The following is a 20,773-nucleotide window of genomic DNA, read 5'->3' as shown; positions in this document are numbered from 1 at the left end:
CTAACTTAATCTATCTAAAAAGTATCTAACATCACCAACTTGGGTTCTGATTGGACAAATTTGGGATGGATGAGCATCTCCTCACCATTACAACATCATATTCACGGTGAATCAGCAATTTAAAAAAAGGGTATTGTTTAGGACAGTTTTTGGCCTGGTCACTTCCTTGACTTGTAACTTCGCGTTTCTTTCCCACGTTCAGAACACCCGAGTGTCCATGTTTGGCAACCATCCTGACTTCCAGAGCACAGAAGCCTTGTACTTCCCATTCCAGTACAGGCAGTTCACTCTCTCTTGCAGGCTTTGGGAACGCATGCGCAGTCCAGCACTTGCTCGCAGTTTACCAGAGCAGCCATGTTTTCACTAGGTCTCAGAGGCCACTTTTGGAACTATCATAGAAACAAACACAAATTCATGTTAAATATGGAACTAAAGCCCTTCTGTTTACCTCCCGCCGTACTAATGTTTCCCTATTAGTTATTACCTAGCAAATAAGCCACATAAATGCATATTATACTTACATATCCGACGACTTTCTGGCACAATAACATGTACAATAAGCACATTCATATTGCGTTTATTTATATTTAAGCTGTGCATTAGTTCACATCACAATAACAATACAAATTAGTTAATTATATTGCTTCATGCAGGCATAATTAGTATTCCCACGTGTGCATTTGTGTGCATCTTATACTATTGTTGGTTATTTCACCACAACACACCATTAGTAAATGTTAACATTATAGAACATTGATTTCACAAGGGGTACACAAAAGTTTGTTTTGCCACCTTGCTCCATCACAATCACTTGTTCAAAAACGAGGATAGACGGTGAGATAATGGTTGCGATTATTGCTACATGCAATAACACAGCAGTACTGAAAAGATTTCCACTCAAGTACTCCTACAAGTTTGTTGCAAACAATGTTCCATTTTCTCAAATTCCTCGAGTGGGGGATAGAGTAATACCAAATATAGATCGAAGGTTAGGATTAATCCTAGAAGCTCATGAGAGTATAGGTTCTGCACATGCAGGAGTTCCAGCAACTGTTTCTCTACTAAAACAGTGATATTGGTGGCCCGGACTAAGAAACCAGACTTAGGACTACATCTTGAAATGCGACATGTGCTAGCAGATGAAAGGCTCCACCGTAACACATCCAGTGCAGACACCATTACTAATATCAGACAAACCACTGGCGTGTGTTTATTTGGACAACTGCGGCCCCTTACAGGCTATGGGAAGTCTGGGTGTAGCATTGCAGTGCTCCTCTCCGTACCATCCAGAGGGAAATTCAGTCATGGAGAGGAAAAACCGGAACTTAAAGCAGTCTTTAACAGCTAGAGTATTAGGCTCGGGTGGGAATTGGGTGAATCTCGGGGATCTGGTCAGAGAAAAAATAGCGGACCAAAAAGAATTTGGGCCATCATACAGAAAGCTTGTACCTGTCCAGGCAGTTGAAGGAACAAGAACATTACTTCTGCCACATCTTGCCAGTAAAAAAGAAAAAAGATTTGTCTCAATTTACCTAATCAAACCACACTATGTGGCCGACACTGAATAGTAGGCCGCGTGCGCTCCGGAGTAACAGATACCCTCCTCTCACAACTATATAAGAAGTTCAAACAGAAAGACTCATCATGTTTGAAGGGTCACCTGCACGGAATGAAGGACTAAGCAACAATGCAATGGAACTCGTTCCTCTTGAAACTAAAGTTCAAAACGAGAACTCAACAGAAAGACACATTTCTATTCACTAAACACAGATATCTACATCAACATGCCCCAACAAGAGCAAGCTACAGTTTCCACAAAAGCTGCGGAACTAACGAAAATTTATCGAATTGCATCTGGCTATTTCATTGACTTTGACACTTTTTCGTTAGATCTAAGCAAACCTGAAACAACGCCAGCCAAAAGAACTCATCTACCGCAATTTAAAGATTTCCTGAACTTTCTTAAAAGGATTTACCTGATATCACCTTGGGTGGAACTCTGGGTAACTACCAGGGTACATTTCTTTCTTTTCTGGACTGGCCTAGTAATTGTCTTTAGTATGCCTATTAATAGAACTTATCTTCGAGAAAGCTCTGCATCACAAAAAGTACCACATTTATTTAAGATTTCATTAAGTGATATCATTACCTCCAGTACATTTTCTGATGATTGGGATTATGAAACTGTAAATAATATGTTGTCTGATTTAGAAAAATCTGCTGCCTTTTCTAATAATGAAATGTTAGAAGACACATCAGACTTTGAAACAATGAATTGCTATCAACATTATGGTGATCACTTTCTGCATAAATCTGTTAATCCCAGAAATGTTTTCACATACCACCAATGGGAACATTACCCAACACCGCCGAAAAGCAGTTTAAAAACATTTGCACAGAAATCTCCATGTTTTTAAGGGTTTAACAAATCAGACCCAGCCTCATATTATTATAAGGTTGCACCAACACCAGTACGGAAAAGTGTTAATGAACACTAAACAGATTTATTCTGCTACCTTTATTTCCAAATTGTCTGAACAGGGTTTTGACTTATGGAAAGACAACATTAACTTTAAATCTGTCTAGGGTACTATGGACTGGCAGGTACAGGGAACAGAGGCAGTATATAGAGCATGCCTTATTCCTCAGCAAATAATGAGTTTGAATGAAACAGTGCAGGAAACGACCTATCTTGGATTAGCCAAGAATAAAGATTTGAATACACCTCGGATTCCCACATCATCACACACTGAGGGTAATATATCATTGTAAGAAGAGGTTACACTAGATGACATCCTGCACTACAATGGATCAGACCGCGATTGGAAGGGATGGTTAATTTGGCCCATAGACACCAATAACTGTCAGGAAAGATTCTTCGGTAAAACCAAAGGAGTTAGTATCAATAGGCCAGATACACGTTATGTACAGAGACAACACCCAGGGGTAATGACATCATATAATGTTGGGAAGTTATGCCTTGATTGGCTAAAAACCTCAACACTCACACAGGTGAAACAACACTTATCCTTACTTTCAGAGGATGTGGACCTATAGAATTTTTTATTAGGTCCTAGGAAGCCATGTCACAAACGTTTCTTTTACGCTGTCTACAATGAGATTCAGAAAATATCACAACAAGAGGCCGCAGGAAGATTACGAGAAATAGATCGTATAAACATAGAGCTCCAGCAGTGGTCGACAATGGGTTAACGACACTAACGGCCAGAATATATTCACTGGGCAACATTGTATCATCTGCTATCGATGTACTAGAACAAGATTTTTCCATATTACAACACGGGCAATCACAATTGTGTTCTATTATGTTGTTAAGCTGGACGCTGCAATCTTTGCGCGCAGGCTATGTGCATTGGCATTTCATAAACAGCACGTCTCTGTTTTCCTCGTACAATCTGTAACATAAAGTCATTCCCAGAAAAAATTTCAAGGAATCGTTGTTTTTGGGAACTGCACCACTAGAAATTGCTTGTGTAAGGGAACATTTTGGTTTGATCCAGATGGCATAAATAGAATGTCCTAAATAATCAACTCCTGTTTCAAAAAATTTGCATTTATCTCTGCCCAAAGTAACACCAGCATCTTTGAAGTGAGACAGAACCTCTCTTAATGTACGATTATGTGCTTCCTTATTGTTTGAGAAAATGAGTACATCATCTTGATAAGCTTGCACAAAGTCAATGTCTTTCAATAAACAATCGATACATTTTTGAAAAACACTGGCCGCAGAGGCCAGGCCAAATGGTAACCTCAAATATGTAAATGCTCCGAAGGGATTAATGAAAGTGGTTAAGTCTGAGGATTGAGAAGATAAAGGAATTTGGTGATATGCACTGTGGAGATCAAGCAAAGTGAAGTAAGTTGAACCACTGATGCCAGTTAACAATCAATAATTATATTTTGATTAAGGGAGCGGAGATCAGTACACAGGCGGATACTAGAATCTTTTTTTCTCACAATAACAATGGGACTGACCCATTGGGATAAATTAGTCGGTTCAATAATATCTTCTAAAACCATTTTGTCTAGTACTTTCTTCAAATCCTCCCTCACACTTGGAAGAATGGATCTAAGTGTATGTGTGATGGATATTGCACCAGGCTTGAGTTTAATCAAGTGTTCAAAATGTTTAATTTTACCTATGGAAGTGTTGAAAACGTCTGGAAATTAAAAAATAATACCATAAATGAGTGGCTTAAAATCTTCAGAAACTAGAGAAATAGACACATCATTGAGCTGGACTGGGTTTTCTGACCCCGGCAGCAACTTCAAACCCATTTTAGCGAGATCTCTCCAACCAATATTATTCTTGCCTTTGATAGCAACGTAAATTTTTGTGTTAATGTGTTTACCCAAGCAAGTTAGATCAGCAAGAAAGAAACCCAGCATATCTATGTGTTTATCTCCATAGGCTCCGAAAGCTTTAAGAATAATGTCTAATGGTTGTAAATGAACATTCGACGACCAGTGAAAATCAAAAAAAGAGTCAGAGATAATGGTCACAGGTGCACCAGAGTCTGCCAACATGTTGATAGACTTATTATCAATAGTGACTTCACAAGTGGGATCTTTAATTTGTTCAGAATTAACCAACTCTACACTAGTATCAATAGCTAAAATAATCTTTTGTTTATCTTTCTGAGAAATTATATCCACAGTAATGTGAAGACTCTGAAATGGTGAATCAAGAGAAGAGACATTAAGATCAGGATGTTCAGTTGAAGAGATTGAACTAACACAAACTATTTGTTTGCTCCTGCTAACAGTGTAAAAATGCCCATTTTGTGACAAATAGTACACTTCTGTACTATACAAATGGGACTATTGCCCAGATGTATCTTGGATCCGCACCTGTAACAAATAATATTAGTTTTCTTTTGAAAAGGTTTACCAAATCTGTTTTTAACAGCTATAGCATTAATCAAAGACTTATTTCGTACAAAATTGACAGGAGAAACACTGTCATTTGCAATACATTTCGAAGACATGATGGCCCTCTCAATACTTTTCGCCATGTCTATAACCTCTGATAGAGGTGGGTCTCTACAACTTAGGATACGTTCTAGTATTTTTTTATGATAACAACTATACACAAACTGGTCTCTAATATACATGTCAAGTGATGCACCAAAATTGCAGTCTGCAGTTTAATTTCTAAGTGCTGATATAAATACCTCCACTGTCTCATTTGGGTCTTGTTTGCGTTTCATAAAGTTAAACCGGTCCAGCATTACGTTAGGTTGTTCCAAACATTTTTTATTAAGTCTCTGAACAGCGTCTGTGTAGACATTCCAACCATCGCCGTTTCCTGGAGGGGGAATAGAGGCTGGGAGATTGTCAAATATTTGTTGACCAGCACTTCCCAAATGATTATACAATATAGCTACTTTGCGTTTTGGTGAGTATTCCTCAGCATCAATTGCAACTAAATAACTTTCAAAACTGCAAAACCACGTTTTCCATGATTTTTTCAGTTTACTTGAAACTGGAAGAAAGTGGTTTAATTGTAAAAATTGTTGGTTTGATGTTTAAATATAGAGCTGAGGAATAATATATAAAACCAGTTGAATGAAAATAAAGTCAATGTTATTAAAATGTTATTAGTGAGACCAATGAAGAAAGCATGAATCTTCCAAGTTGAATAAAAAGTTAACAGGGAATTGTAAAAAGGTCAATTAAATACCTTGTGTTTCCCGTTTTGATTTTGATGAAAGTGCTGATGTGTGGCAAACACATATAAATCCACTCACCGATCATGAGAAGAAAACCATCATGCAAGGAGGGAAACAGCTGATGCCTCAAATATGCTGAAATTGAATGCGCGTTGGGTTTTGAACAGAAGAAGTCTGTCAGCGTTGAAACGTGATAGCGTCACAAAAAGGCTGGAGAAACAACATTAAGCTCACGTAGAAAATGAATCCAAGATGGCGGCACGTTGCATGATTACATCATCACGTTCGCTTAGGTGTGTGACGTGTTGAAGTGAACGTCACTGCAGTCGACGTTGTATCTCTTTAAAATGATAAAAAACCTCAAAATTGAGCTAGAGGTGAGGAGGAGGTCACATCCGAGTCAGAGAAAGTGACACCGTGACTGCGAAAGAAGCTTGATCTGAAGAAAGGCACCCGATCTGCTTGAGGAGCACACCAACTTGTGGTGTGAAGTGGAAGTTGTAAATCCGTACATAATTAGTGGAGATGTTGCCCCGCTTGTCGCCAAATGTAAAGTGTGAGTCGGAATGATGAAAGAGACATTTCAGGTAAATTAGAGTAAGCTTTAATCCAAGTAGTCAGCCTAATCACGGGAGTACAGCTGTCCACAGGGAAGCGCAACTGTTGAATGAGCAATTCAACAGTTGGAGCTTCAGAGTGAGAAAGAACTTTAACGATTCAACTTTGAAAGATAACATGTACAAAGCTGTGCATGCTGAAGGTATGACATACAATGCAGAACACAATAATGAGAAGTAGAAATGGAAGACAGACATAAGCAATTTAACATTAGGAAATGAGAATAACCATTTACACCCTGGCGAAGCGCCGTGTTGCGGCGCTCCAGACCAATCACAACACTGCTCTGCAGCATTGTGATTGGCTTAGGGGAGGGAGCCTGGCTGCATGCTTTCTGTTCCTGTTGGAGGCAGGAGAGCAGGAGCCAGGAAGACGCAGCAACCGGCCTCAAAGTAAGTTTAAATTGAAATGTTTTTTTAATTATGACACCTTCAGCCCGACCTCCCCTGTGACCCACCCACCCTCGAGCCATACCGGCTGCGCCTGCTAACACGTTTAATTAAAAAGTATAGCAAGCAGCAAACATATTTGAGGCACGATTCGCAGTGTTAATAGACCAGCTCTTCGCGTCTGAACCACTGGTGCTCATAATGCTAAATTCAGAACATTTTTTACTTTGCTTCTACACATTTTCTTCAGTGAGTCAAGCGGAGTAAAGAATGAGTGATTACCGAGACTCAAGATAGACACTAACAAGCAGGCGCTTATATCTTCTCTTTGGAAAAATGCAAGCAGTCCTTGAGAAGGTAATACAGTGGGGTACGGTAGAGAGTTGACCACTAAATCTGCAGTTACGCTTGACTATGCCGACTTCAAAACGAGATTATGCTGACTTGAACTAAGGCTATGTGCAATCGTTCAAAGGCTATGATAGCACTTTAAGCAAGTAAAAAAACTATTTCACATATGCATAGCAAATATTTTACATACTATATAGTGCTTAGATTTAGAGTGCGCACTCAAATGCATACCGTAATTTGTGTATTTCATATCACAGGACACAAGGTCTTAGTATTTCCAAGGTTCAAAGTGTATTTAAACGGGGTGCACGTGCATCCAGGTGAAGAGGACATTTTTAGAATTAATGGCCGAAAGAATCCAATCCGGCAGACATCTTGGCTCATCCTGGCTTGTAGCTCAAATCTTATTTGTACTGTCAGAGGATGGGAGGGAAATAGAGCCAAAAAAAAGCCTAATCTCTGAAGCTACACACAGAAGCAGACAACAGCCTAAAGACATTTTGTAAGGTCTACATGCCAGGCCAATCTGAGAAAGTCATATAGGCACTCTGGGTGCTGAACATATTTGGCTCAGCTAAGGCCTAGAAAGAGAGGGGTTCTATCATAGAAAGATTATATTGGAAGCCATCATCCATTTTATTTTTATGTTTGTTTCATTGCTCATATGTTTATTCTGTTCATATTAGTTTCAGCATTTATCCATAACACCTGCAATAGGATAGGATATTAACCCTGGGCGTCCGATTCGGCTACGCCCACGGAGTAGGCGTAGTGTTGCCTTCTACGCATTTTGCGTAGACAGCGTAGCCGGCAACACTACGCCAACTCCGTGTGCGTAGCCGAGTCGGCCGCCACCCGCCTCCCTCCCGCCCTCCCCTAGAAACATTATTTAAGCAACTACCCTGAAAAAAACAATTATAAAGCACTTACCTTGTCCGGGGCTCGTCCGGGGCTCCCTCTTTGAATAGCGTCCTTTCCTGGAAACAAATGCGCATGCGCGGCCGCCCGCGCATGCGCATTGGTATCCAGGAAAGGACGCTATTCAAAGAGGGAGCCCCGGACGAGCCCCGGACAAGGTAAGTGCTTTATAATTGTATTTTTCAGGGTAGTTGCTTAAATAATGTATCTAGGGGAGAGCGGGAGGGAGGTGCGTAGTGGGGCTACGCGGAGTGCGGGAGTGGGCGTAGCTTCTCGCCCACTTCGCGTAGCTCCGCGGAGCCCCACTCCGCACACTACGCCCAGGGTTATAAAGGATATTCATTTTCATTAAAGACTTTTAAAATATACAGTGTGGATTTCTTATGTGTGTTAATCCACGTGGGGAACGAGGTCTGGTACTCACCCATAAAATAATCCTGTAAATCTCACAGGATTACTTTCGAGCAAGGGATGTGAGATTTCTGGGATTCAATCTGCCTAATATCTTTACGCATAACTTTGAGGTTGGTATAGCCTTTGCAGCTTAGAGAGTAAGTATTTCTAAAACGGGGCCGTATTTACTCTCAGAAAAGTATAAAGGTACTATGTGAAGGAAGTTACGGAGTACTGACCAACCTTGCTTGGGAGATTGAATTTAATTAGTCCAGGAGCCTGTACATTGGGAATCATGATTAGATCCAAGAATGCCAAAATAGAGTCTATATTTAATGACATGATCATGCTAGTTGCCAAACCCAGTTAGCAATGTCATGGAGAGGTGCTGGTCCTCCAGATCAAATACTGAAGAGCAGAGATGGGTCAACTTAAAATCCAGAGCCCTCAGAGCACAGTGGTAAAAACAGCACACTGAAACTGCTTCAAAATGGCTGCAGCTTCAGGAAGATCATGATGTAGACACTCAACCCTAGATGTCTCTTCCCTGCTGCAGAAATGTAAAATAAAAAATCACTTAGAATGGGGGGATGGGGGGTGGGGGAGAAATAGGGGGGGATCGCGGGAGTGCTAGGTTTTGCCTACCAGCTAAAATCCTTAAATCCTTTGTGTGAACAGTACACAGAGTGTGGGTCACATGAGAGTAAACTTGAGAGTGGGGCTCTGCGGGTGTTGCAAAGTCATCCTGTGCCCTGGGCACCCACCAACTTTTTGTTGACTGATACTGGTTGTAACTGACTCTGATTGCCCCTGGGCTCCACCTAACCAGCCCCAGGAACAGTGCTATGCTGAAAGAGACACATTAGAATACAGTTAAACCACCTACATACACTAGGGTACACAATGGTATGGTGAGGTACCCCTGTGTTTGGCATGACCTACCCTATAGGCCACTAGTATATAATAGGACAGGGGGATTGAAACTACCTAGAAGTCCCCAGAACCCTGGGGCACGACAGTTTAGAGGCCAGCAGCCTTTTTCTGCACTTGCATGTGTGCACTGCTGAAGCCTGAAGTCAGTTTAAAAACAGCCCTGGGTGCCAGGACTGCTTTTAAAAAGTAAAGTGTGCCCGAACTCGACTTTGGTGTTTGGGGCACTTCAAAATGGATAACCTACAATGTGTTGGCATATTAGTGACCCCCATGTTTTCCCTAGGTATCCCAGGGTCAGGGGGCCGCTACCTACGACTCTCCCATTTCAGATTCACCTAAATCCAAAATCCAAGTAATCACTGGTCACCGGAAAGATCTACCCACTTTCAAACGACAGAGATTACCAGTCCTCACCGCTATACCTAGAGAGGCTAAAGACAAAACCACCAGCAATCAGGAGAAAATCACCAACTGCCTCCTAATCAATTGCAGATCGGCCTTACTACATGCAACAGACGTAGCCGAAGCTATCCTCACCCATGACATTGACGTTGCGTTCCTCACTGAGACCTGGCTAAATCAGACATCTCCTCCCTGCCTGGACATGCTGGTTCCACCTGGTTTCTCCCTCATCTCCAAAGAGAGGATAGAACAACGAGGAGGTGGGGTCGCTATCATCCACAAGGACAGCTGGAGCATCACAGAAACCTCCTCCTTCGAGTACGACTCATTTGAATGTCTATCCGCTGTCATCAAGATCAAAGACAACGACTCTCTACTGTGCCACCTACTCTATCACCCCATGGGCAGAAACAATGAGTTTGGAGAACAACTATCCAACCTGATTGCACAAGACGCACTCGGCGATTCCAAAAACTTAATTCTTGGTGACTTGAATCTCCGATGGAACGAAACTCATAACCCTCTAATCAGATCGCTATCCAGCCTCCTCGCTGATAACAACCTTACTCAACACTGTACTGAGGAGACACATTACAAAGGAGCCACACTGGACGCCATCATTGCACAAAAGAATTCAATCACGGTCAACCACATACTTCCCGTTGACTGGTCAGATCATCATATGATCTTATTTCACATCAATCACCCCACCATCCCGCTTAAACCTCCTCAAGACCCCCTAAATGGTCGAGAAACCTCTCCCAAGTACCCCAAGATATCCTAGAAGGTCAGCTAAGTTCACTTCTTCCAGACAACTCTCTGCACCTCTCGACCAATGATCTCATCGACCACTATAACTCCGAGCTAGTCTCCATTCTCGACAATCTAGCTCCTCTAAAGCTCAAAAGAAGCCGTGCCACCCCATCTAGAACCTGGTTCAACGCGGACCTCAACGCAGAAAGAAGAATCCTGAGAGCCAAAGAAAGAAAGTGGAGAAACAACCCAACCGCCATCCTTCGCTTACAACTAAAAACAGCCCGTAGGAAGTATAACAACCATATCAAAAACAAGAAATCCAGCTTCTTCCGAGAGGCACTAGCCAATTCCAAAAACAGACCGAAGGAGCTCTACAACATAATTAGACATCAAACATCCAAGCCTCTGCCCCCACCCCTGCAGGCGTCCAAAGAACTATGCGATAACTTCGCCACCTTCTTCAACGATAAGGTCTTAAAAATCGAATTATCTCTAGACATCAACAACTTACACCTCCAGAAGAGCAACTCGGCTATCCCACAGGCCCTTCCATCCGGCTCCTCTCCCCTCCTTTGGCTAAGCTTTTGCCCCATGCAGGAAACTGAGATAATCTTGTTGATCTCGACCCCCAAACCATCAGCACACATCTCAGCCCCATTCCTCCCTCACTAATCAAAAAAATGAAGCTCACCTTAGCACCTATCTGGGGCAAAATCATAAACAGCTCCTTACAAAGCGGAATCGTCCCCGATTGTCTAAAAATGGGACAAGTCACCCCTCTGCTGAAAAAACCGGGTCTTGACTCAACTGACTTGAACAATTTCAGACCAATATCTAACCTCCCTCTGCTCGCTAAAACACTGGAACGCTGCGTACTTCTGCAATTGACGCATCATCTGGACAACATCAATCTCCTGGACCCCCTCCAATCCGGCTTCAGACAAGGCCGCAGCACAGAAACCGCGATGCTGAACATCATAGACGACATTCATGGTTCTCTTGACGCAGACAAGTGCTGCCTCCTCATACTCCTTGATCTATCTGCAGCTTTCGACACGGTGGACCATAAGCTCCTCATCAAGACTCTGCAAGTAAGAGCTGGCCTCGGCGAGGTAGTTCTCAAGTGGTTTTCCTCCTTTCTACATAACCGCTCGCAAATAATAAAAATTAAGAACTTCACCTCAGAAACCCAGCAAGTCAACAAGGGTGTCCCCCAAGGATCAGTACTTTCTCCTCAGCTCTTCAACATCTATATGGAACCGCTCGCCAAACTACTCAGGAATGCCAACATCCACTTCCACCTCTACGCGGATGACACGCAGATCTACCTGGAAACCTCTTCTCTTAATGACATCGACAGACTAAATGATGTCCTAAATGATGTTCAAGATTGGCTGACAAAGAATCACCTGAAACTCTATCCCGACAAGACCGAAACTCTTCTCATCTCAAACAAAGAAGACAACCCTCAAATCATCGAGTGGCTGAAGTCGATCGATGCTCTTAAAGGTACTCTCATGCTAGCTGACTCCGTAAAATCTCTGGGTTTCACCCTAGACCCCAAACTAACCTTGACAAACCACATTAAGAACTCGGCAAAAAGTGCATTCTTTAACCTCAGACTTCTGAACAAAATCAAACCTTTCATTCCCAACAAGGACCTCAAACTAGCCACGCAATCTCTAGTTCTATCAAGACTGGACTATGGGAACTCAATCCTAACAGGCATCCCCAAATCGCACCTGGCCCCACTAAAAACAACACTGCATGCGGCAGCGAGAATGATCACAGGATGCAAAAAATCTGACCACATCTCCCCAGCACTCAAAGAACTCGAATGGCTCCCTGTGGAAATACGTAGTACCTTCAGAACGGCCTGCCTAACCCACAAGGCCCTCCATACCGGAAAACCAGAATACTTGGCAAACAAGCTCAAAAAAGCAGGCCAAGCTAGAAATTTGAGAAGCTCTAACTCCCTGCTGCTCATCCTACCAAAAAACAGAAAGAAGAGAACTGCAGACTGCTCCTTCACAGGAAATGCTCCCAAAATATGGAACTCCATCCCCCCGCACATCAGAACCATACCGTCCTATGCGGAATTCAAGAGCCAACTCAAATCCTTGTTCCTTATCCGTTCCCTAGGTCGTGGGTAACTAGGATCAGCAAGCATCCCTAGAACTATGTGGTATCTCTGTATCCTATTACCAAGAAGTCCTACTGTACGAACTTTTCCTCCTTCCAAATTGTCTTTCGTTGATCGCCTTTACTTGTTACGTGTCTTGTTGTTCACCTTTTCATTCCTTTTACTGGAAAGCGCTCTGCTACCTTCGGGTCTTGTTAGCGCTATAAAAAACTTCTAAATAAAATAAATAAATAAATAAATATTTATAAGGTACACCCTTATAAAATGACTTATATGCCCGAGTAAAGTGACATTTCACATTTCACTCCCCACATTGTGGTACAGTGCTGCTCAAATTCGACTTTGATGTTAGGAGCACTGTGGAGGGAGAATCTGCAATATTTCTACAGATTCAGAACCCCTGAAGTCTCCCCTAGTTGCACCTGGGGTGGGGTTCCTGTAGATATTAGACCAGTACTTATAAATTATGTTTTTGTAAGTCCTGGTGCTGGAAAAATGGCCCAGGTCATTTTTCCCATTGCACATCCCCTGTAACATAGGTTAACATGGTAGGAAGTTATTGATTAATAACTCCTGATAGAAGAGGGCTAGAAATGCCATTCAAAGACTTCCCAGAATGGTATTAATAAATCTAACAATATCATATTGTGGAATTTCTCCTAAAGTGTACATACAAGAAGTTATAAGACTTTCTTGTTTGTAAGTCCAAAGTCCGCCTTCCAGTGGTCTGCCCTGTTTGGTCAGAGTTAAGTGGATCATCCAGGCTGCCATGAAGAGGTGATAAAGAGCCCCTGGGGTTAACCAGCTCTGCTGGCAGGGCAGTGTGCTGTTCCATAGGAATGCAAGGCCAGGGGGAGGAGTTGTAAACTATGTTCTTCAAAGAGGAGAGCTGAGACCAGTGTCATTTACAGCTCTGAACTACCCACATTAGGCAGATGGTAGGATTAAGTAAGATATGAGCAGATGCAGGGGGAAGAGTCTACGTAAATTAGCCACCCTAGGGGTGTGTTTAGCCTGCTCTTACCTCCTTACTGGAAAATCAGCTATTACGGATTTGGAAGATTTGATGCACTCTAGGACAAAAGAATGCCACACTCTACAGGATGTAGTCATATATTGGAGGAGTTACCCTGGTCCCATTGATCAGAAGTGACCTCCTGCTTGAACCAGAGAACTAGGAATAAGAATCTGAGAGGGGCAGAGCCCTTCAGATCTGCTGCTTGAAACTTACTGAAGCAAGAAGTGCCCTGTTGAGAAGCTTTGCTGTGCAAAGACTTCGAAGGCCTGCACCCTGAAGACTGCACCATCTGAAACTACAGAGCTGTGGATTATCTTGCTGAAAAAGAACTAAAGAGTGGACTCCGTGAAAGCTACAGGTTAAAAGAGCTCATCTGGAACATCACCACCTAAATCCACACCTTGGAGAACCCCCAGTGGATTTGTCAGGGTTTTGTGCCAGTGGATTGTGAGAACTGAAGTCCTCAACTTTCAAGGACCCTCTTGGAGCTTCCAGACCCTTGGAACGAGTTTGGGACACTTTTGGACCCCTTGAGGAACTTCAGGAAGAAGTTCAAGAAGTTTGGAGAACTTTGGACCAAATTTGAAAAAAAGCTCCATAGAGGGACCGACTCAACCTGGCCGCCTGCCAAGCCAACCAGGTTTGTCCCGCTAAAAGCTCAATTGCTTCAACTTCCAGAGATTGACTGGGACTAGAAGAAAACTGAAGCCGGCGAACCCTCACGGATCCAGCTACATGAGGAGCATCGAGAGACCCAGCGAGAAAAAGCTTCAGAAACGTTTCTAAATCTGCTCGTAGAAAAGGTGACCGGTAGCAACCGCGAGAGCCAAGCTGTCTGCCTTCCATCACGTGCCGGTCTGGATTCCTGGGTTACGCCACTGAAGCGATCTTGAGAAATGTTCTAAGTCCGCTCCAGGGAAGTTGACCGGGACCTCGTCACAAGTCAATCCGGCGAACCCTCACCGAATCCGGACCGGCTGGGAGCTTCGAGGGGCCTTGAGGAGAAAAGCTCCAGAAAAGTTTCTAAGTGTGAAGGTAGAAACTGAGACCGGGACCTGCGGCGGGCTGTAGCCGCTCAGGGCTCCATCGCGCCCGGCCTGACTCTTTGACTTTGCCACGGTCTATCGCGAGCAGATACCACAATATGGTGCTATAATCTTTTAAGTGCTATATTTTATTACATCTTTGAAAATTCATATCTCCGGTTCCCTACATTGGATTTTTGTCGTTTGGTGTCATTTTAAAGATAAAAATATTTCCTATTTTTATAAATTGGTGTATGATTTTTATTATGTGTTGTTTCTTATTTATTTACTGAAATTGTGTTTTTAAATGCTTTAAATACCTGTCTTTGAAGTTAAGCCTGTTTGCTCGCAGCCACGTTACCAAGGGTTGAGCATAGGAATAATTTTCTAAGACCTATGCTGAGTCCTATCATGTGTTAGTGGCCTTATTGCCAGTGGCAGACCTGCATTTGCCCCTACCAATAACCCACTTTCCAACATTTCGGGGCAGAGGTACATCTGCTCTGCTGTGTAAAGTCTTAGTCGCATGCACAGAGATTCAAGGGACTCCCAGCTTCTTCTCTAACACTCTTCGGATCCGGGCACTAATGGCCCAGGAGAAACATACATTAATCTCGAGGGGGTCTTTCATCACAAGCTGATGGTGTCCGACGGAGGCTACTTCTGACAACCAGGCTTGGTGTGGCACTGCAGAGTGGATGATGGCAGAGAGGGGATGATGTATACTGAAGCAAGGGACTGGGCATGGATGAGAGAGACTATAGGTAACAGAGGAAGACTGCAATGTCCCATAGAGACTGCAGATGGCACAGTGAGGATGTACAAAACAGAGGGAGTGGTAGCAGGAAGAGGCGGGGCACAGGACATTCAGGTTCGGGAGGCAGAGAAAAGTTGGGAATGGCTACAGTCTTTGGAGGCTACAGAACTGTGGAGAACAGGAGGTTGAGAAGAGCTAGGAACAGATCAAGTTGGCAAGGAAGGCAAAAGGCAGATTTGTTGTGACAGAGGGAGGCTGAAGCGAGCGGCTGAAGGAGGGAACAAAGTTGGTAACAGCAGAGGAACAGGTCCAGATGGAATCAAGGGACTGCTCATGGGGGAGCGATGCTGAGAAAAGCACAGAGGGGCTGTGGATGGTGCAAAATGGCAGACGGGAGTTTGTATGTAGAAGGCTTGGGGTGGCACACTTGGAGATGGCAACAATGCGGGGAATATGGCAGAAGATGCTGAGACAGCAGAGACAGGCTTAATACAGCAGACGTTGGCTAGAGATGGTAGCAAGATGCGTGGTAACAAAGCAAAGGGACTGCAATATATTCTAACCTATTTCCTTTTGCACTGACTGAACAGTGATGACACCTGCAGTATTACTCACAGGTCACTAGTGACATGGCTGCCTTTTACCCATCCCTTGATTACACACAGACATATGCGCTGCCTAGCTTCCTTCAGAGCCGCATATCATTTAGTTCCCACTATTGACTCTCTCAGACAAAGCCTGTTGCATCCCCTTCCCTGCATCTTTGAAAAGCTGATAGAAATTGCGGGCAAAATAAAAAGAAAATCTGAACTACGACAAGATACATAGCTGCCAATCACAGTACCCCATTAAAGGCACAGTAGCATTGTGGATTTCTTGTAGTTAATGGGAGCTCAGGAGAGAGAGGTTAAGAAACTCCAGTCGACACTGCTACAGTTGTATTGGTGTAACTTTCTACTGGCACCATTAATAGACATCGGGAGCCTGAAATGCAGCAGAGACTAGTGGACGGATCAACCATGTCTCTGATGTCCACCACACTCTAACCTTGGCCGAAATAATTTGATTTATGGTTAATTGCTTGATATTCAATGGCCTCTTGGGAGATTGGACGTCCCGTAGGTGTGACAAGACCAAGTCTGTGCCCTCTGCAGCCTTTTATTCCCGTCATCAAAGTCTCCCAATTGTTCCACTTTTAAACTGTCTGGTAGGAGGAAATGAGCTTCTGAGTGTCAGGTCCTGTTAAGTGTGCAAATAGCTCTCAGTTGATCTGGACAAATAAGTGAATGCATCCACATTCAGGAAGACCTACAATGTTCCTGGCTAGTGATTCCTACTCTTTGTGCTGTCTGTCTATCTGTCATTCTTATATCTAGCGCCTTAAGTAGGACAGATGGTATGAAGTGTTACGTGTTCATTTATTTACATTTTTTTTATGGGAAATTTGAAAGGGGCGCCAGATCACCAGAGCCTCAAGGCGCTCACATGTGTAATTCTGACTATTCTCACTGCCTCCCTTCTTTAAGTTAAGAATGTCCCAACCCCGACCGCCCAACCATTCCCCATCAGACCATTCAACTTCCCTCACTTCCCCATCAGAAAATGTAAAGAGTGGATGTAACTCACAACATGTACTTTGGGGAGAGTCCTATCCAGGGCCCTCTATGCTTCCCATCTAGAAATGTATAGCTTGCATCCTTTACAGACCCTGATGTGTCACTCTCAGTGTAAATGGAACATTAAAGTGCTAGCCTGAAACTTACATGAGGAGATGACTGGCATCACTTCTTTTCAATCCGGTCGCGGTCCCCCTCCAATTTGAGAACCTTCCGAGCACATCTCCAGCCGTCCCACTCATGACATCAAAAGGATTGACATCAATCCAGATGTTTAGCTCAATGAGGACAATTTGGATATTGAGTGGAACATACATCTGCAAGAAGGGATTGAAATATAAGTTTGAGAGCACAGGCATGGGAACATATGGCTTGGATCAAAGTAATTTCTAAGAGTTTAGCTTTATCAAGAGCTGTGGAGTGGTCTGAAGACTCCCACACATGTTGTGCTGTCTCTGTGGCGATCTATCAGCTTGCTGACCTGCAGAATCATGTGTCAATGCTAACCATGTAAAGGAGGTAGTGTCTGTCTGTATGGTGAATAAATAGCAGAATGAATAGATAGGTAATGCTGGGTGAGTGAGAATTTGAATAATATCAGTGAATGAGAGTACTTATGTGAGCGAGTGATTGAGAGAGAGTAAACAAGTTGATGAGTAAGCGTACAGGCGTATATGTCTGTGACTTATTGACTTAGTAAATGAGTGGAAATAGATTAATGAGTAAATATGTGACAGTGAGAGAGTGGGCCTCACTATAAAAAACGGCTGAAGGGAATAGCACCAAATCTAGCACGATAAGTTGAATTTTACTTAAGGAAGTGCCTTTTCATTGTTTGGTGTGAATTCATTTAGTACTTTTCGAGAAATTTGAATTTAAAATTATGCTTGGGTTAGGTTTAAAGAGGTTCAGTTTTAGAGATCTCTGGACTGCTAGTTTGTTGATCCACTGTGGATTCACAAATCCAAGAATGATGTGTTCATCGATTTAAAAAATAAAGGAACCCCATTAGACCAGGAGACTTTTATACTGTGTCTATTGTGGATTAGTGAAGGCAGGACCGGACTCATGAGTCTCCTAAATTCTCATTTGTTGGCCATTGTAAGAAACTGGCTCTATATATACACTACACCGAAATGAGGTATAGTGTGTACAGAGTCCAAGTGACCCCAGAGGTAGGCAGAGGCTAAAGTTAGATGGAACCTTACGTTATGTTATGTTATGTTATGTTAAAATAATTTTTAAAGTGCACTTACACCAAGCTGTTTCATGGCGCTGTGAGCGGAAAAACCAGCAGTGAGGGTGAATGGGCAGATAGTGCATTACTCATAACTCTGGCAAAACAGTAGAGTTTTTAGCCGGGATCTGAAGTGGGGGTAGGACATAATTAATCTAAATTCAGCAGGAAGTGAATTCCAGCGGGAGGGGGCAAGAAAGGAGAATCTAAGACCTCCATGTTTCTTATGAAAGAAAGTAGGGGTTGTGAGGAGAGCCAGGTGGGAGGAGCAAAGTTTACGAGGGGGAAAATAGCGGTGAAGCAGGGATGAGATGAAAGCTGGACCAAGGCCGGCCAGTGAATTAAAGATGATACAGCCTAATTTAAATTCACAGCATTTGGCCACTGGGAGCCAATGGAGGCTTTTAAGCAGGGGGCGGACATGGTGGTGTCTGGGTTGATGAAATATGAGTCTGGCGGCCTGATTTTGTAACAGCTGCAAGCGACGAAACTGGTAAGCCGGAATGCCAACATAGAGTGAATTGGCATAGTTGATGCGGGAGATGACCAGGGCCAGAAGAGCCAGGGTTAGAGCCTCTGTGGTTAATAATCGAGAGATCTTGCGAATTCTGCAGAGGTGGAAAAAGCAGGAAGATACCACAGCACTAATCTGGGACTTCATGGAGAGGTCTTTACAGATAATGACCCCCAGGCTTTTAGCCGATTCAGCCAGGGAAGGAGGGGAGCCGAAGCGGGGGGGCCCAAAAATTAGAGTTATGTTATATGTTATGTTATGTTATAACTGGATTTGTAGTGCGCACTGTTAGTCAAGACTGTCCTGGCGCGTGGGAGAAACAATGGCAAATAGAGCTGAGGAATTAAACTACTTGTTGAAACAGGTGTGTTTTTAAGAGTTTTTTAAAGATGGCCTGCTCAGTGGTATGTCTTAATAGGTCTGGTAGGTCGTTCCACAAGGTGGCAGCTCTAACAGCCAGAGACTGACCACCTAGACGTGATTTCCCAAATCTGGGGACCACCAGGCGTCTAAGGGTCGCCGAGCGGAGTTGGCGCGTCGGTTGGTAGAACGTAAATCTGTCCCTCAGATAAGATGGACAAGGGCCATGTAGGGCTTTGTGAGTCAGGACCAACGCCTTGAATCGCACTCTTTGAGCCACCGGGAGCCAATGAAGATCACAAAGCTGTTTGCGGACACTTCGTCTCCTGGGGATGTCAAAGAGGAGCCGAACCGCCACATTTTGAACCACTTGGAGTTTGTCCAGGAGAAAGCCAGGAGAGCCGATGTAAAGGGCATTGGCGTAGTCCAGGCGCGAGAGTATTAGTGCCCTGGCTACTGCCTCCTTGGCAGCTTGGGGCAGAAGGGGAAAAAACTTCCTTAGGGTTGTTAGAGTACCAAAACATGAACCCGCCAGTCTCGTAATTTGCTCGCGGAAGCACAAGTCAGCCCCAAACCAAATCCCAAGGTTCTTTGCTACCCCACAATCCCCCTTGGGGCAGGGGAATCCTTTAGGCCATAGTGATTCATTAAAGGCCACCGGAAATCGGCCATAGAGGAGAATTTCCGATTTATCCTCATTGCATTTGAGGCTGGCCTGGGCAAGCCAAGCAAATACTGAGGACAGACAATGTTGAGCTTCATCACTGCGTGGGTCTCTGCCTTTCCAGGTAAAGGGGAGTTGGGTGTCATCGGTGTAGGCCATAATTTTGGCACCCAAGCTCTCTGCTAAGTAGATAAGGGGGGTCAGATAAACATTGAAAGGCAAGGGGCTCAAAGTCGACCCCAGCAGGACCCCTGTTTCTACTTTGTTATCTGAGGAGTGGAAAAGCGGCATCCATACTTGCTGGAAACGGTCATTAAGAAATGATTCGACCCAGCATAGAGCAGCGCCCGTGATGCCTATATCCGACAGCCTGGAGAGCAGCTGAAGATGGGGTACCGTATCGAACGCGGCAGAGAGGTCCAATAAAATCAGTGCCGCTCTGCCGCCCCCATCCAGACATTCTCTAATGGCCTCGGTGATCTCCACGAGCGCTGTCTCAGTGCTGAAAGATGTTCGGAAGCCGGATTGTGCGGGATGTAAGGCACCCGAGGACTCCACAAATTTTTCTAGCTGTCTAAAAGCTACCTTCTCACAGACCTTGGCTAGTGCTGGGAGAAGGGAAATGGGCCGGTAGTTAGATGGAAGCAGAGGGTCTGCCATCGGTTTCTTGATCAAAGGGAGAAGTTTTGCTTGTTTCCATAAGAGGGGCATCACACCTGACGTCAGGGATTCGTTGACCAAGGACCCCCCAAAAGGAGCGATGATTTCCGCCACCCCACTTACAACCCTCGCTGGGCAGGGATCCGCTGGTGACCCTGATTTTAGTGATTTTAAGATAGCCATCACGTCCTTCACCTCTACCCGATCAAAGCATGTAAAGAGCTGGGATGGTTCATTACTGGCCTGAGCCAGCATAGTGGGGGGAGGATAAATCAGGGCCGGTAGCTTAAAACTTTATTTATGGCACTGCTTAAAGACTATAAACA

General features: G+C 43.8%; 1 protein-coding gene across 1 annotated transcript in view; it reads right to left on the bottom strand.

Annotated features, from left to right (window-relative positions):
* The window catches only part of LOC144755252 (disintegrin and metalloproteinase domain-containing protein 9-like), a 929,123-nt gene that overhangs the window by 539,879 nt on the left and 368,471 nt on the right, over positions 1-20,773 (bottom strand). Inside the window, exon 9 of the mRNA XM_078643994.1 lies at positions 17,160-17,329. Within this exon, the coding sequence (XP_078500120.1) occupies positions 17,160-17,329 (170 nt within the window). The remainder of the gene's footprint in view (positions 1-17,159; positions 17,330-20,773) is intronic.

The sequence above is a fragment of the Lissotriton helveticus genome, chromosome 5_1 (genome assembly GCF_964261635.1).
Source record: "Lissotriton helveticus chromosome 5_1, aLisHel1.1, whole genome shotgun sequence".
NCBI classification, from domain to species: domain Eukaryota; kingdom Metazoa; phylum Chordata; class Amphibia; order Caudata; family Salamandridae; genus Lissotriton; species Lissotriton helveticus.
The sequence above is the reverse complement of the archived record's forward strand: the minus strand, read 5'-3'. Positions and strand labels throughout refer to the sequence as shown.